Source organism: Convolutriloba macropyga, chromosome 12, assembly GCF_964194025.1.
Source record: "Convolutriloba macropyga chromosome 12, txConMacr16.3, whole genome shotgun sequence".
Lineage (NCBI taxonomy): Eukaryota > Metazoa > Xenacoelomorpha > Acoela > Convolutidae > Convolutriloba > Convolutriloba macropyga.
In genome coordinates, this window is record NC_134479.1 from 2,537,137 (window position 1) to 2,556,122 (window position 18,986).

The 18,986-nt window shown below is 38.6% G+C and overlaps 1 protein-coding gene across 1 annotated transcript in view; it reads right to left on the minus strand.

Annotated features, from left to right (window-relative positions):
- Positions 1–18,986, minus strand: part of LOC142350319 (uncharacterized) — a 103,516-nt gene that overhangs the window by 25,508 nt on the left and 59,022 nt on the right. The window contains exons 2-3 of the mRNA XM_075402147.1: positions 7,404–7,499; positions 6,982–7,193 (exon numbers count right to left, since the gene is read on the minus strand). Coding sequence (XP_075258262.1) covers positions 6,982–7,135 — 154 coding nt within the window. The 5' untranslated portion in view covers positions 7,136–7,193; positions 7,404–7,499. The remainder of the gene's footprint in view (positions 1–6,981; positions 7,194–7,403; positions 7,500–18,986) is intronic.

Consider the following 18,986-nt stretch of genomic DNA (forward strand, 5'->3'; position numbering starts at 1 on the left):
CTTCTTGTCGGGTTCTTAGTCGGGACGCAGAAACCAGTGCAGTCTCCCTCTGTCTTCCATGTTAAATGTTGCCTCGAACGCTTTCTGACTTCGAAGATCACTGTCAAGCTTCTTGATGCTATTATGCTAACGTCAAGCCGGACAAAGGTGAAGGTGTGACCCTCTGTCTCTGCTCTCACGAATAAACATTGATCATTCCTGCTTCTGGTGAACCACTGTCTCAGTAGGAAATTTGCCAGCTCCTTTCAACAGTCGTTAGCACCGTGTTTCAAATCAAAAATTGATTTATTCAGTCGACATATTAACTTGCCTCCATCTGATCTTGTTTTGCAAACTCCTGTGACGGCTCCAGACATATTTTTTTCTCTATTGGTGAGTAAAGGAAAACCGTCTAGACATCAAACTGGTGCGTCAAATGGCAGTGCTTCGCTGACAGTTGAAGTGGAAACCTGAATGTCTCTGGCTTACAGGTAGACAAAAAAAGACTCTTAGTAGTCCAGTCTTTCCAATGGTTTGAAACCCGTCGCTACATAGTGTGCTTTTTATTTGTCGACATGACCACTGGTTCCCAATTTTAAGTTGTAGAACCCATTAACCCGGTATGACGTCTCTGTCTGTGATTGGTCTTACTAGGTTCCAAGTCTCGTTGTCTTAGACCGCCTTGACCTCGGCCTTCATTGCCTGGTGCCATTGGTCCAATTGTCACTTTTCTTGGCTTCGTTGACAGTTTTTGGTTCCACATAGTCACCCTCAATCACATTAAGATGAGTCTTGACTTCTTCGGAAAATTGAAGAACATTCCTGGCTTGTGTCTATCGTCCGTTTTCCACCCGTCCGCTTGCTCGAGTGTCTCTTCAGTGAAGCCAACTTTTCTTGACTGTGAGAAGTCCTCTATGTCACTGTCTTCCAGTAATTCCGAGTCTCTGAGACCCCTCTTGTTGCAGTAGATACTTCATCAACTGCTGTTTCCTCAAAACCCGAGGCATCTTGTCTCAGTGATGTTCTTTGTGTGTTCGCACTCTTTGCGTCATGCTACTCCTCTTTCATTGCATTAGATGCAACCCGTGTCCCTTTGTTGCCATAATTTTGAAGACCATCATCTGGGTGTGAGATCGCCAGTTGCTGTGACCCCTCATCCAGTAGGTCGGGCATCTCAGTGTTGTCCGGGATTGAGCCCACTTCGGACTCCTTGATGGTCAAATCGCGAACTGCCACCACATTGCGTGTATTGGGTACGTACACCAAGTATCCTTTGTCTCCTTCAAGGTAACCCAAAAGTTTTCCTTCCAGTGCTTTGGGTTGAAGTTTTCTGAAGACTGTGCAACCAAAAAAAGATAATTCACTAATTGAAAACTTAAATTTTATACCTTGCATCCGCTCTGCTTCGCAATTCTTTTCTCCTCGTCTCCCAAGCAAGTTTCTGATCGTTGTTGCGTGAGGAATCGCTGCTCCCCACTTCATCTTGGGAAATTTTGAGTCAATGAGCAAGCATCTCGTCATCTCCAGCGTTGCCCTGTTGCAACCACTCAGATAAAACATTCTGTTGTAGCGTCTCTGTTATAGTCTATTCCTGTGGAATGCCTGCATGTAAGAAGTACATTTCGAACTGCTCTAAGAGAACTTCTTCGCATTGTCTTGCGTCAGCTTGTTGGGCGTCACCAAACTGAAAAGAAATTCCTTCAGGCTGTCCAGTGATTCAGTCTTTGCCTTAAGGAAGTCCATAAACACACATTTTGTGTACTGGTCTGGAAACAAGATGAAGAAACGAAACCTTAACAGTGACTGTACTCTGAACGGTCCGATCACGTCTCTCAACACCATCTCCTGCTTTTCTTCTGCTTGGGTCTATGCCACGCTGGGTACAGGAGTCTTCGTGATCTTGGCCAATGCGCACACATTGCATACATCATCGAGTTCCCTCACTCTTTCTGGTGCTTTTCGGACCACATCCGTTTGATTAAAATGACTCAACCGTCTGTGCTAATTCTTTGCAATGTCAAGTTTCGCACTGTTGGAACTCATTTTGAATTCTAGAACGCTGCAGGGTGAGCAAAACAAACTTTTTTTTTGTTAGTTTTATCAGAGTGCATTCCTAGACTTTCATGCAGCTATTTTCTTTCTCAAAAAAGCGAAGCTATGTCTTCACTTCGTGCATCTTAAGGAGTAGTCTTGAGAATTATTCAGGCAAACAAACCATTCCTGAGTTCACATTGGAATTCCCCTTTTCTTGAGGGTATGTTGATCCTCACACAGCCTCTGTCCACCAAACTGGAGGCTTCTCCATTGGGACTTCTGGGCACTGATTAAGTGGGTACAAATTCCAGGAACACGTCAAAGTTTGTCACTATGTTATCTGTACAAGCACTGTCCACTAGCATGTCTGTTGTCTTCCACTGGGTAAGAGCTGCCCAGTGTTCTTCTAGCCTGGTGTAGCCAATGTTGAACCCAATGCAGAGACTCATGTTTGCCTCCATCTCTTTGTCTCTTGCATGTCCTGTCTAAAGGACCAAAGGACCCCTGTCACCGCACTTGCTACATTGTGCTGTCTCCTTCCTCATTCAGTCCTTGGCAAAGTGTCATGGGATCTCACACACACAAAACAGTTTATTCTCTTGGGTCCCTTCGTGCAGTCACGCCTCACTGGCAGTGCCACTGAACCATTTTGTCCCTTGTATCCCTGTGCTAAGATCTCACGGACGTTTTGTAGCCTTTTCATCAAATGTATGAAGTTCGTTGCCGGGTTGAAACTTTCCTGTATAACAAAACTTTCATACCTTACTGGCAGACCATTGAGGACTACGGAGTTGAAGAGGGTCTCTGAATTTGCTTCCCCTGCTTCTTGTAACCTTTTGAGCAACTCCTTTCCTATAATGAAAAAGCAGTCCAAATGCTCAGATTCCTTGAGTTGAAGTGTTGCTTCTAGAGTCAGTGGCATATGGCACCACACATTGTTTCCGTTGTCTTTGAACATCTCCGTGTCTTCAACTTCCTTCTCATGTGCATCCTTCAGCATCTTGTGATTCTTCATCTCAAAATTGCTTGCCCCATTGGGTAGTGATGCAGGCTCATTTGGTTGCTCCCGTGTCCCATGTAGTGATTTGTGGACTCCTTTCGTCTGCATCATTGCCACAAGTCTCGTGCTCCAGGTTGGAATCTCCTGTGTCTCTAAAGTGTAGGTCTGCAGCTTCACTGTCTGTTGATCCGTCGTAATTTTAGAGAGCAAAACAGTTGTGAAAAGAAAAATTAGTAAGCAGAAAACTATTTTAACTGTCAACAAGAAAATACTTTTGTTTTAGAAATTAGTTTTTTTGAATTAGAAAATTGCTGGGCTCATAAAGCATTTTTAACCGAGTAGAAAAATTAGTTTCTCAAAATCAGAGAACAACAAAAATAAAATTTTACAGTTGAATTTAGAGGTTTACAGGAGAGATCTGATTATTAGATCAAGATGGTGATTTGATTATGGGGATGAGAAATGGCTACAGAAACAGCTGTATAAATACCCATTATCAGTGGGCAAAAGTCAGGATACAAAACTAATCTAACCACCGTGATTTACAGTTGTGGTCGCAAGGGTTACTCAATCTGGTTTGATCCTAGCAAAATTTTCTAGAAATCAGTCACAGGGGATATCATAAATAGTATGCATTTACACTTCAAAGAAATCTTTAACATTTTCAGTGGTATCAAAATCATTCAATACATGCTGAAAAGATTTTACATCAAATAAGTCTAGCAATAGTTATCTAGATTCACCTAGTTTGAACCGAATATTGTTCTAAGCACCATTAACTGCCGTACATTTATATAAACTTTCTGACTACAATCATTTTGCTCTTGTCTTTATAATCTGGTAAGTTAAACTTTCTTTCTAATATTTCTAACTAAGCTCAAGTTTGATAGAAATTCTAACATATCGAAAACCGGGTTGTGGGGCTGCGTGGTCGCAGTTTGTTGAAATAAAGACTTGTTTGTATGGATTATTCTATTTTGATGACCTATAATAATAAGTGGATGGTAAGGCAAAATAACGGCCTTCAGGCGATTTCACAAACTGATTTTGATACCAAAAGATTACGTTGAAGACTTAATATTTCGAGCTTTTCCATGGGTATTTCAGCAACATTACGTGCTCAAGGTTTCTTACTTCACCACATGATAAAAAGTGGTTACGTTAACTATGAACATAAATGAAAAAAAAGTGGTTTCCGGCAGTCTTAACTGATAACTTAAACAGTGGACTGTTGGGGGGGGGGGGGGGGGGGGTTAAGTGCTGGGCGGTCAAACATCAAGCACCGTCCTTCACATCACGGATATCTGTCTCTTAATCTTCTTCGGTGAACACCCTATACCAAAATACTTAGAGACTAGTGAGTTGTAAGGCTCTACGGGAACCTAAAACACCTTGGGTTTCACTTGTTTGTCTCAATTTGAAGACAGGTGTCAGATGAGAAATCGGTTTAGCAAAAAAATGCATCGAAAAATACCGTAAAACTGATATAATTGTTACAGACTTCGCTTGAAAACAATTGATTAGCCTAAGACAAACTGGTTTCTTGAACGAGCTCATTCAAATTTACTGAAGAGCCGTTTTGTCGATAACTTTGCAAATTCTTTATTAGTAAAGCTAAAGGACTTTATGCTATTATTTTTAAGCAAGGCTTTCATTGTTTCTGTTTAATAGACATTGTTTTTGTTTTAAAATATATTGAGGAAAAAGGTTATTATAAACAGGGGCCAGAAACTAAAGATGACAACAGTACCACTGAGCGTAGATAAAAGTGACAAGATGTTGTCACTTATTTTCTGGCTTGTTCAAAAACAGATGTGGCGGATAGCAGTGACGGGTTTTCTAACTTTGACTTGTTTTTTGCTCGAAAGATGTGTCACCCAAAGAGCGGGAACATAACTTCAATTTTTTAATTTTATGTTTCACTCAATGAACTGGGAGCGTCATAACGCCGCAGAAGTATACCTAAATGTTCGTGGGCAAACCTGCCCCATCTGTATATATCTTCTTCATTTTTCTATGTTAGTACATTGAAAATGCATCAATATTGCGAAAAAAAGATACTTTAGCGATATCGGCATAATTGAAAGGAATAACGCAACCTGTGCTCGCGAAAGTGTCCAAATTTTAACCGTGGAATTTAGATACAAGTTGTGTACTCAATTTTTTGCATGCTATGTATAACTATTCTGCTCGCTTAAGTTATCTCTTTTTCGCACTCAGTGTAACTTAATTCCTTGCTAAATGTATCCAGTTTCTGCACTGCATGTATCTATAATCCACATTTCTGCCTATTTTAATGTTTAATGCGCGCTTTTGAGCAGGTGCACGATTTTTGAAGCCTTATCAGTTGAGAGCAATTGAAGGTTATTAAAAAAGGTTTAAAGATTTTTAATATTCCACATAGGGCTCAATTTTACTGCAATGTTTTTTTTGTTTTGATTTGCAGATCGGGAAATGGGATTGACATCACAACAAACTCCCAAGCAATTTTTGAGGGATTTTTTGTCTATATTCACTAAGATAGAAAAGAAGGAATTTTCGGTAAAAGTCACATATGAATTGAGTACTGTTTTTTTCTTGTTAATTTTGAACTAATGAATAACTTCAAATTGAACTTAGCAACTGAAATTCTTTCAATTGAGTTTAATCAAAACTTTTTGCGTCTCTTTACAGTTTGCTATTGACAGGTGTCTGTTGACAGGTATCTATTGCCAGGTGTTACCTATTTTTTCCGAAAAATCTCTCCATTCCTTGTCTGTTTACAGGTGTCTATCAATTTTTTTTTCTGGAAAATCTCTCCATTTATCCAAAGCGGTTATTGACACGTTGTCACTCTTCTAAAACTTCAAAAAACGCAGTTTTACCCGGGCTAAATTTATGAAAATATATTTTTGATCAAGATATAGACAAAAGGCTATTGACGGGTGTATATTGACAGGCCTCCACTGCCAGGTCATTTTTATTCGTAAAATTCTTCTTTTAACTTTTAGCGACACTATGCTGACACTTTTAAATGATTTTTACACAATTGCAAGATTAAATTTTGGTGATACGAGCAATAGCCAAATTTTTTTGATTAACGCAACAATATCTCCACAAATAACACTCTAATTTTCTAAATATATGGAAATATTGATTTAATGTAATATTTACACCTACAGTTCAAATCAATTATTTTATTTCGTGTCTTTTATTTCTCAGGAAAGCGTCATTTATTCCAATAATTCTTCTACAATTGTGAACAGATTGTTAAATTTATCTGTGCCCTATAGTGCATATTATTGAACCACTTTCTGGTGCTCAATTAATAAAGTTGAAAGTCCCTTTTGCAAGCTCAAAAGCGCGCAATAAATTTGACACAATTGCAAATTATAAATGCATTTAATGTAAAAAATAGATACCTAAACTGAACAATAAAGTATTGCAGGCCTTGTCACCTAATCACCAACCTGAAAGTATCTCAATTTTGCAAAAAAATGGCAAAACCACATTTGCGAAAAATAAATTATAACTCTCCTAATTTTGATAATTTTTTGTATCTAATTTCCGAGTGATTTCAGAGGTATCTTACAGACGTATTATTCTAGTCGAAGAAATTTTTTCGTAGCCGGAATATCCCTGGTTGCAGCTCAAAAAAGATGCGGGTTGTGTTTTAAACAGAAAAATTAATGATAACCGTGGATTATTTAATCACTGTGGTCCACACCCGCTTACAACTCTAATCTTGAAACATGAGTGACAAAAGATGCTTACATTATGGAAAAGATTTACCAAATACAGACGTAGATTTTGCAGCGTAATGAGTAATTAACATGAAATCTATAATCGAGTAATTTGGTATTTCATTTAAATAAGATTTTTTAATCGAAAACATTTATAATGGGAATCGTAACACGGGATTCTTGTCAATTTGGGATTGGGTTGTAATAATGGTGGAAGTGTTGAATGAATTGATTAATTAATTCTACCTTGCATCTGTACTGTGTAGTCAGAGGGAGACACACATCCAAATGATCCACCCCCACCCCCACCCACACCACCACTGCTACTACTGGTACCAGTGCCCCCAGCAGAACAATAGGAGGCTGATGGTCTGTTTGACGAAATTCCACCCTCCGCCATCTATTTATTCACTTGTTCAGTTTCTCCTCCACCCTTATCCGCTCACTTTGATTTTGGTCTCTCCTGCTACCCAGATATATAACTCGACTTGTGTAAATGTCATTAATCTCAATCAAAATTCTCCACAAAGAAGATTTTTTGCTCGTTTTGAAAATAAACTTTAGCTGATGGTTAACCATGAGGATGTAGAATGCATGTCCATATCGGGACAACAACTAGACTTTGAAAGTGGAGACTTTGTAAGTCGAGGTCTATATCTGTGTAAAAACTCTCCCTTATTCTGACGTTTTTGTGAGTCCAGAGTGTTTGATGTGTAGTAGGATCATTATTAGCATCCTAACAGACACCACTCCCACTTGTTTCCCTGAAAACATTATAAAAAGGCTTGTCTCTGATCTAAGAGTACCCTCAGAGACTTATAGATCAGATGAGATTGACTGTTAACAAAATAGTAAAAATATAATCCACTATCTTTAACACTTGTCACTGTACACAAAGTTTTAACAGCAACAAAACCAAGTCCTCTACATTATAGGCTAATTCAAAAACATTTTTTAAGACTAACGAACGTGCTATTTTTTTTTACATAGTAACGTGCTATGTAACAACATAATTTGTAACTGGGGGTCACATAGAGCCACAAGGGGGGGGGGGGGGGTACAGAATAGATCCCTTTTGACAATTAAGCAAATAAATCGATTTGATCTCTTTTTAAAGATAAATAACCAAAGGTCATCAACCAGGTATAATTGTTTTCATTATTAAGTCATAGAAACAGGTTTGATTCAACATGTAGCTGCGTTGGATATGAACTTGTTAAGGCTCCGCTTCACTCAAATTTCCATTGTTATTAAACAAACAAATCAAGCTCTAACTTAGGTCGACATGTGTTGTCATACTTATACGTTGCTGTACGTTTAACTTAAAAACCAAATATTACGTCAACTTTACACTGAATTCCTGAAGTGAATTCGAAACCTTCCGTAGATACCCGGCGTGGTTAAAAATAATGAATGACGTCAATTTAGCATAGAAAAAGTGACCTTTTTCTGTTGTCATCATTAGCCAATCAGTTGTTGAGAATTGACATGCACAACGGAAAAACCATTGTAAAAATAGAGCTTGGAAACCACCAAAAAATCAGTCCAAACTTGTTGACTGTGTCTTATGAAATTGACAACCAGCACGTTTGAAGCAGAATTCTTGAGCAGTAAACTGTTGCTGTTTCTTGTATCGAATATTATTCTTGAGCAATAAATTGTCGGTTACTGTGTCTACAATTTGTCTGAGCTGCAATTCACTCCCAGCTTATAGTATTTCGACTTGTCAGTAAAGAGCTAAACGCTACTTAAGTTTCAAAATTTTGCCTTTTCATTCTTGAGCAGCAAATAATTTGTTAATGTGTCCCGTATCTACAATATACTTGAACTGTGATTTAGGTGATAAGACCCCCAGATCTTTTATTTCAATTCGTGTGTACAAAAGGAAGCAAAATCAAATAATGTTTAAGTTTATTGAGTTTTGCATTTTCAGGTCTTAGACATATATCTGACTTCAATTTGTTTCGATAGCGGATTGAAGTCGTATAAATAAAGAGGCCTCGTATCTTTCAGTTGTTTGATATTGAAAAAACTAAGTTCAGCCCGTATTCATAAAACGAACTTGTAATGGAACGGTAATTTGCAGTATAGGGGATAATACATTTTGTAAACGTTAACAGCAAAAACCTACAATATGGACAGCTTTCAAATCGCTTAAACAAACTGGACGGTGTAAAGTTGTCCTTGTGATAAGTTGAAGAACAGCCGTTCCAGATATTCTTTAATTATAATCTTTTTTTTTGCATACGTGAATAAAACTTGCTACGACTGGTTTGTTCGAAAAATTGAGCGGATTTACATTATTTTCTCATTATAAAACCCATATACACTTCAAACGAGGGTGTTATATGCTATGCAAGGTTGAAGGTTGATATTTTGTCGTTTTTTTAGTGACAGATGATGCGAATTCGATCTGTCCAAAAATTTTAGTTTTTCCATTATTATTGAAAAACAAGAACGAAATTATGCAAAAATTAGTGAAAATTAGGACAAAAAATTTTGAAAAACCTCCCAAGAGAAGATCACAACGCGCCATAATTTTACTCATATCAAAAAGTAGTCCTGCTGAATTATGTTTTCGCTTTTTATGAGGCTCAATAGGTTGCTGTCTATAAACCTAATCGGTAATTAATTGCAGTCGCAAAAACAATTACTTTTTCTCGGAAAACAGTTACTTAAAATTGGCTTCTTTAAACCAGCTAATTGAAACACTTTTTCTCGGAAAAAAATTACATAAAATTGGCTTATTTACACCAGCTAACTGAAACACTTTTTCTCGGAAAACAATTACTTATGATTGGCCTATTTAAACCAGCTAATTGGAACAATTTTTCTCGGAAAACAATTACTTATGATTGGCCTATTTAAATCAGCTAATTGAAACACTTTTTCTCGGAAAACAATTACATAAGATTGGCTTATTTACACCAGCTAATTGAAACACTTTTTCTCGGAAAACAACTACTTATGATTGGCCTATTTAAATCAGCGAATTTAAACACTTTTTCTCGGAAAACAATTACATAAGATTGGCTTATTTACACCAGCTAATTGAAACACTTTTTCTCGGAAAACAATTACTTATGATTGGCCTATTTAAACCAGCTAGTTGGTACACTTTTTCTCGGAAAACAATTACTTATGATTGGCCTATTTAAACCAGCTAATTTAAACACTTTTTCTCGGAAATTAAATACTTATGATTGGCCTATTTAAATCAGCTAATTGAAACGCTTTTTCTCGGAAAACAATTACATAAAATTGGCTTATTTACACCAGCTAATTGAAACACTTTTTCTCGGAAAACAATTACTTATCATTGGCCTATTTAATCCAGCTAACTGAAACGCTTTTTCTCGGAAAACAATTACTTATGATTGGCCTATTTAAATCAGCTAATTGAAACACTTTTTCTCGGAAAACAATTACTTATGATTGGCCTATTTAAACCAGCTAATTGGAACACTTTTTCTCGGAAAACAATTACTTATGATTGGCCTATTTAAACCAGCTAATTGGAACACTTTTTCTCGGAAAACAATTACTTATGATTGGCCTATTTAAACCAGCTAATTGAAACCCTTTTTCTCGGAAAACAATTACATAAGATTTTAATTGGCTTTATTACACCAGATAATTTTACTCCGAAAAGCATAAAGTAACAGTATATTTTTATATCTGACAGACTAAAATGCATACTGTTTTATACTATATTAGAGTGCTGTACAGAGTGAGGCCTGCGAGACGTGTCTTTCACCACGTTTTCCTCGATTATGCACAACTTGATTTTCGAAATTTTCAAACTTTAACACATTTTACTGTTTTTATGTTTTTCTGAATTTACACTCGGCAGTCTGAAATTTTTATGTGTTCTTTACTCTGGACACACTTGTATGAAAAAGACTTGAATTAAACTGCATCAAATTTTTCAAAATACCGATTTTCAAAATATACTTCTGCCTTGATTCATTACCGAAATAGGCGAGAGGCAAGTCCGAGGTAGGTCAAATGAGATCCTGTTCCTTATACTGATTAGCAAACCACAAAATTTGGTCTTCAAATTACACAGATGTCTACTGAATCGGATTTGCAGATACTAGTTTTGGTACAGTCTTACATGATTTTGCCAGATTGTCAGTGATGCTGTACGAATTATTCTCGAATGTCCGTAGCATAAAAATTATCAGTTATGATTGAAGTTTCAAATAGTTACAAACAAATACCAGTACGGTGGTATCTGAATACTTTATTAGGGTAGACAGCATCGAAAGAGAACGACCTGCTTAAGATAGAGCAGAAAATGTGAGTTATAAAAAAGAGGTTTTTGTCTCTGAGTAAACAGTTGTGAAATGTGTTGAGAAGAGACACTCACCAAAAAGTTAGGAAGAAATTGTGGCATAAAACCCTGGCTTATGTGAGAGATACAGATAGAGGGAAAGAGAGGAATGGGAAATGAAATGTTGGATCAAATATGGCTGTGACTTTATTATTATGTTTTGGTTGGATGGTTGGTGCACAACAGTACACAAGGGATTAAGAGGGCGGGTGGGGGAGGGGGGGGGGGGGGGTTAGTTAGGGTGGTGGGGTTGAGTGACTGTGATTATTGCGAGTGAGTGAGTGAGTTTAGAGTGGAAGATATGGAGAGAGAGAGAGAGAGAGAATAGAAAGTAATAATTGATAAGAGAATCATTGATGCTGTTTCATTCCATTCTGTTCTCTTTTGCTCTCTCATGCTTCGTTATGTTGTGATGGTGGTTGTAATGGCATTTTGGAATCAATCGTCGATTTATTAAAAAGATGAAAGGCTGAAATCTCTCTCTCTCTCTCCATCAATCTATCCCTCTGTTCCATCTCTCCTATGAAGTAATAACGGATAAGAGGGGTACTAAGTGAGTGGTAGGATAGTAGTAATAAAAATAGTACACACACCACTCACACACTCCTTCCGGGACTAGTAGTAACTATAACTGAATGAATGAATGAATGAACGAATGAATGAATGAATGAATGAATGAACGAATTAGCGATTGAGTGAATGAATTAGTGATTTCAAACTGAGTTGTTGAGTGATTGTGTTGTGATGTTTTTAATTTCATTTTACTCTAATCTCTATCCCCTCACAACTATATAAAACACATATATCTATCTCTCTCTTTTTTTAAATCAATCTATCTCCCCTCTCCCCTTCTCTCTGATCTCTCCCTCTCTCCCTGTAAAGCGACTGGGAAGCAATTGTAGTGTCTCCTCAAATTAATGTCTCCTCAAATGCTCCCTCAAAATAACCCCCCAACACTCCCCACCCTCCTCTATCTGAGCACACTCCTTCCCTTCACCCTTAATGCTTATTCCCACTCTACACACACCCTTCCAGCTGTCCCATTTTATGCCCAAACATGATTGTGTGGGATTGACATATATCATGTAAGAAATGAACCAACCTTTTTAAAGGAAAAGTTGATTCCTTTTTTGGTGATGATCAGCTTGTTCTCTTAAACAGTGTTTTGGTGAAAGATTTTGCCCTTTCATTGCCCCTAAAGTTTGGTTGATTTCTTGGCACTTTTAAGAAAATTAAGACACCAAACCAAGTAAGTTTGAGGTGTACAGACAACTTGATCTCATCTCAATCAGAATAAAGTTAAACTTTACGGTGTAACAGCCCTACCCCATTATTATTCCTTAGGCAGTATAATGTTCCAGCTATTAATCTATTAATCTTATAGCGCCTTTCCGCTCAAGCTTTGTTTTACTTTCGTGCCACTGGACCATAGTGTATTTATTATTGATAACACAATTTGGCACGCAATTTATTTAGCTTTTGCGTGTTTCAAGAGCTAATTGAGAATTTGTTCCGTTGGCCATGTTCCTTCGCCCAAACGACACTTGATACTTTTCTGCTTACAATCCAGTTAGTTGAGCTTTTTCTCAACAAGCTTTTATAAATAACCTATTCAGTTTAATTCAATATTCTGAAAACTTACTTTGTCGATTTTCCAAGGAAAAAGATAGAGCACAAAAAACAAGGTAAGATCAATTAAATTGAAGTTGTTAATTTCAACAAAAAAAACTAAAACAACCCAATCTCGAATCCCGCATTCGCAATTCAAACGTTCGTTTTTTTTAATACCTACCGGGTTGTTATATTGTTGACAGGTTCGGGATTTTTTTTCCAAAATAAGCTATCCTGCAATTTTCAGGAACATCTGCTTTTTCTTTACCTTCTTTTCAAAAAAAAAAAAAAAAAAAAAAAAGAGAAAAATAACTCAAATATTCGGTCGTTTTTGTGATCTGCTTGACAGATAACGGTTGTTCTTTTTCTTAGATGAGCAATAATTGCCTTTAACTTTAGAACGCTTTGACAAATAGGTACTGATTTCAGAGGCTTCTCAAGCGTTATCCGATTTATCGGAAAATAGACGCTCCTTGCTTCCGCAGCTTCTACATTCCCAGTGTTTGTAGGTCCCACGTAGTAAGACTAAGGGGCTTAGCAAGGGAGGTTTCGGCGGCTGCTACGGCAACCTCAACGATACATAACTTAAGACGAGAGACCTGAAATCCTAAGTTAAAAAAAGTCTCTGCGTTCTTTTCTGTTATCTCTTAGAGGCCAGCTTTTTCTGGTCCCCACAATTTTGAACAACCGATATCTGACTTGCCGGTCCAATCGCAAGGTTGGAACTTTGTGCAGCATTTTTTATTTCCATGTAATTAATAACAAATGGCTGACGCAGCTCTGGAAGCTAAACTTCTTCTACCGGAGCCTTTTAACGGAACAAGTGATATTCAGGCCTATATAACACAATTCGAACTCTTGAGTTCGTTACAAAATTGGCTAAAAAAAGCATTCAATAGTGATGGAACTCCGCAACACGACAGCGCTGGTCAACAGGTTTACATTGATAAGCGTCATACTATTTTTCCCTTGCGCTTACGAGGCAGTGCTATCGAATTTTATCAGTCATTAGATGACTCAACAAAAAATGATTATTCAGAGCTTAAAAAGCAATTTTTGCGCCAATATCAGGAACCTCCTGAATTTTTTCGGTCATCCCTTGCAAAACGTATTCAAGGCGAGTCCGAAAAAGTAAGTGAATTTTTAGCTGAGCTCAAACTTCTAGCTAATAAGGCTTATCCCCAAGACACGCAGGCAATCAGAGACCATATTGTGCTTCAATCTTTCATTGATGGCCTTCACAATATTCATGTAAGGGTAGAGTTAAGAAAGAACAAGCCGGCTGACATTAACGCGGCCCTAGAATCAGCACTCCACTTCGACGCAATTTACCGTCTTGAAGCAAATGCAAATGAGACTGCGCCTTCATCTACTTCTGTGAGTTCCATTGAAGCACTTTCGCGTAAAGTTGATAAACTCATGGCCGGACAAGTTAGTTACCAACCACGTTCTCGTCCGATGAACAAAAAATCGGGTCGCAGGAGCAACTCTCCTTACAGATTGTCTCCGTTTAACAAACGCAAGTCACCTGCTTTCTCTCGTAGCCCATCGCAACACGGAGAACGTCGTCAATCTTCCTCTCCGCGAAAAACGTTTCTTGACAATTCACACAGTCGTTCAATCAGTAATGAAAGAAAAGTCAGGTTCACCGGACCAACTATTTGTTATGGTTGTAATCGTAAAGGTCATACTAAAAATAATTGCAAAAATTGTTGGAACTGTGGTTCTTCTCAACATCAGCGACGTAATTGCCCAGAGTCAAAACCATACTCTAACCGATAGCTTCTTCTATCGCCATAGTCCACCTTGAAAGAGTTTGTTCTCCATTTTTAATAACCCATGGCACAAAACAAGCGTATTTTTGGCATACAGTCGCTTCTTTCCAAAATAATAATCGCCGATAATATACTGCCTGCCCTGATTGATTCAGGTGCTTCAATTAGTGTAATTCGTGCCGATGTTTTTGGCAAGTTCAGCAACTTTAGCCCTTCGCTTACATTGGAAGCATCTGATATCCAAGCATCCGCCATAAATGGCTCTATGCTTCAATTTAAGGGTATGTGCTTGCTTCCATGTCGTTGGTTTAAAAATGGTCCCATGTTTTCTTTCAAATTTTACATTTGTGCCCACCTCAGTGTTCCTTGTGTGGTCGGTTTTGATCTCCTACACAAACAAAAATGTGCAGTAGACTTCTCTCGGGGTTTATTAGATGTAGGTGACGCAGTACTGGAATGTATCAGTCCGTTGTCTCAGTGGTTTGAGGATAATTCTCCGACAACTGAGACTTCGCTTTGTTCTGTAACTTCGCGTTTCCTTATTCCACCTCGAAGTGAAGCACTCGTAAAATGTAATCTAAAGTCACATCATGCGCATAAGTTTTCTTCAAGCAGTTCGAGTACTTCGTCTGACGCGACTGTGGGTTTGGTTGAGCCCCACGTAGGTTTCACCAGTTTAAACTCCCTTTTAGTGGCCTCGTCTCTTGTAACAGTTTCTCAAAATGAATTTTGGCTAAGAGTACTTAACCCTACTTGTAATTCCGTAACTTTATATCCTTCGCAAACTATTGCGCAAATCTTACCCTACAACGAGACTGTCCTTCAAACTGTTGGTTTCAATGCTGTTGACATCAATTCAGCTGAAACTTTGATGCAGTTGTTTAAATCAAAGTTCAGCACTCTCACTAAAAAACAACAAAAGGACGCTTTTAGTCTACTCAAGCAGTTTGCAGACGTGTTTGCTACCGACAAATGGGATCTAGGCTCATGTAATTTGCATAAACTGCGTATTCAGTTGAAAGATGACGCCCAGCCTAGCCGAGTGCCATACAGATCAATGAATCCTTCTAAAAGAAAAGATCTCAAGGATAAGATAACCAAACTCCAAGAAAAAGATCTCATATCTCCTACTCATTCCGAGTGGGCAGCTCCAACCGTGTTAGTTCCGAAACGTGACGGGTCATATCGTCTTGTTATTGACTATCGGAAACTAAATGCCCAAACAGTCAAAACATCGTGGCCTCTTCCGCGCATATCAGATATTCTAAATAATCTCGAGGGAAGCATTTTCTTCTCTAGCCTCGACCTTTGCAGTGGATTTCATCAAATGGAGATTGATGAAGAAGATCGACACCTTACTTCTTTCATTACGCCGTTTGGACTGTATCAGTGGAAACGGATGCCAATGGGTCTTTGCAATGCCCCTGGAGCATTTCAAAGACTAATGGAAATTGTTTTATCAGGGTTGACATATGAAATTGTCCTGGTTTATCTTGATGATATTATAGTCTTTGGTCGTTCTTTCGAGGAACACATACATCGTCTTCAACTTGTGTTCCAACGCATACGGGAAGCAAATTTGAAAATTTCACCTGCCAAATGTTCCTTATTCCAAACGAAGTTAGTATTTCTGGGTCATGTAGTCTCTGCTGACGGGATACACACTGATCCTGCTAAAATAGCAGCTGTGGAGAAATACCCAGTTCCACAAACTATTCGTCAGTTAAGATAGTTCATGGGCCTTGTTGGCTTCTATAGAAAGTTTGTTCTCAATTTTGGTTTGATTGCGAACCCTCTGTACCAATTGATGAATAAAACAACAACGTTCCATTGGACAGCAGACTGCCAAAAAGCTTTCGAGAAATTGAAAACAGCGCTAGTATCCGCTCCAATCTTAGGTTTTCCAAATGAAAAGGATCAATTCGTTCTTTGTACTGACGCATCGCTTACTGGAATTGGCGCAGTGCTATCTCAAAAACAGAAAAATGGTGAAAAGGTTATTGCATATGCTAGCAAAGTGCTGCAAAAAGGTCAAAGAAACTACTCGGCTACGAAACGTGAACTCTTTGCTGTGGTGTTCTTCACATCATACTTCAAAGAATTTCTTCTTGGGCAAAAATTTCAGATAATTACTGACCATCGCGCCCTCGTTTGGCTCTATTCGTTCAAAGAGCCTGATGCAATAGTAGCGCGTTGGCTAGAAAAATTAAGTATGTTCAATTTTGAAATTGTCCATCGGCCTGGAAAAACTATTGCAAATGCTGATGCTCTTTCCAGATTACCACCTTTGAATTTATCTGCTACTTCTGTCACATCTGTTTCCTCGTCTCCGCACTTTTCAGAAACGCAAGATCAGGATAAAACTCTGTCTCTAGTCAAATCATGGTGTCGAACAGGTGAGAAACCACCTCGATCCTTAATGTTTGGTAGACCATCTGCTTTGCAGTGTTACTGGCAGCAATTCGAGACATTGAAAATTATTGATGGTGTTTTGTACCGGCTATTTCAACAACTGGATGGATCTACACTTTTCCATCAGTGTTGCGTTCCACTTAACCAGGTTCAAAAAGTTCTTCTTCAGTTGCATGATTCACCTGCTTCAGGACATTTAGGCAATAAGAAAACTCTTGATCGGGTACGTCAGCGATTTTACTGGCCAGGATTGAAAAATGATGTGGACTCCTGGATCTCAGGTTGTGCAACTTGTCAAAAACGAAAGAATCCCAAACAATCACATCAGCAAGAAATGCAGCTCTGGGCATTCTATGAACCTTTTCTTTGCGTGTCAGTTGATATCCTTGGCCCTCTCCCAGAAAGTCGGTTGAATGAGAAATTTTATAAATACATCCTAATGATTGGAGACCATTTTACTCGCTGGTTCGAGGCTGCACCCCTACAGAACATCAAGGCTGAGATAATCTGTAGCACTTTCTTAGATCAATGGGTCACCCGATTTGGTGTACCTGAATATATTCACAGTGACAACGGTTCGCAGTTCACATCGCGCCTTTTCGCAGATATGTGCAATAAGCTGCAGTTAACCAGCTCAAGATCTACTCCTTACCACCCGCAAGGAAATGCAAAAGTGGAACGCATAAATCGCACTTTGGAAGATGGGTTGGCAAAGTACTGCGCAGAACGGCATGAAGTTTGGTCTGTTCATCTTCAATCTTTCATGATGGCCTATCGTTCTGCAGTTCATGAGTCGACAGGTCAATCGCCTTTCCGATTAGTTTTTGGGAAAGAAATGCGCATGCCTGTTGATATGCTATATCCAACATTGCCCACTCCAATTGTTGGTCATCGGGATTATGTTTTTCAACGTTTAGTTGAATCTTCCACCATTTTCGAGTCCGTAATTCAGAAAAACGGATGGGAAATGCGCCGACAAAAAGCTATCTTTGACAAAAAGAAGCATGGTCCTTCGTATAAGGAAGGAGACCTGGTGCTTCTTCATTCACCAGTGTGCTCACAGGGTCAAACTCCTAAATTAAAGAGCTTCTGGTCTGGACCTCATTGCGTGAAAAAGGTTATTAACCAAATTAATTTTGTTCTACAAGACGTCAAAACTCAAAAACAACAGATTGCTCATTACGATCGCATTAAACCTTTTACACCATCAGACCAGCGGTTGCGCAGAAATCGTTCCAACCAAACTGTAAGACCAAGTCCTCAACCCATCGTCCCTGAAGACGATGATCTTGTGTTGGTTGATTTATCTGAAAGACAGGCTTCTACCTCTGATAGGTTACAAAACACTACTAACCCTACAAGTTCCGCCATTCCGTCACCGCCAGTTTTTTTGTCAGAAAATCAAAGTGGTTCAGGTTCCACAACAGTTCCTCAACGACCGCGTAGAGCTGTTGCTGATCATGCACGGCATCCAGGATTTTTCCGTTTAGCTTATTTTGATTCAGACAGTGATGTTGAGTGATTTGTTTAGATGCTCTTTGTGCAGCAAGTGTTGCTGTTGTTCACTTGCCTAGTAGATTGCAGTTTCTCTACACTTGTAGGCTATGACATCGAGGAAGTTCTCACAACAAAAATTTACTCGCTTCTTCCGAGTGAACAGTGTACGCCTGATAAATTAAGCACCAAAAACATTACTTTTGGTGGTTTGGTTCTTCATGCGCCCGAAGTTGATATTCAAATGAGTTTTTGCATGTTTCAAGCTTCTTACGCTGTTACCGGATTAGCGCATTCTGCCCGATTTGATGATTCTGTGTATTTAAAAGAGTATTCTCGCCTAGTGCCTACTTTCTATGCATTAGAAACTTGGGTTTGCAGAGCAATTTGGAGTGGTCGCAATTTCAAACTTCCAGGTTTTGCAGATGAAAATTTTAAAATGACTGAGGGGGATCTTTTGTTTGATGGTAGACCATACAAACCTGGCAATTTCAAGGTATTTGACTATTCGTACTCTTTCATGCGTGGTGGCAAGAAAGCTGGAATTTACTTCACCTGGCCTGTGGATTGGATTACTTCGTCGATCTCGTGAGGCTCACGAGCGTGACCTTTACCAGGCTACC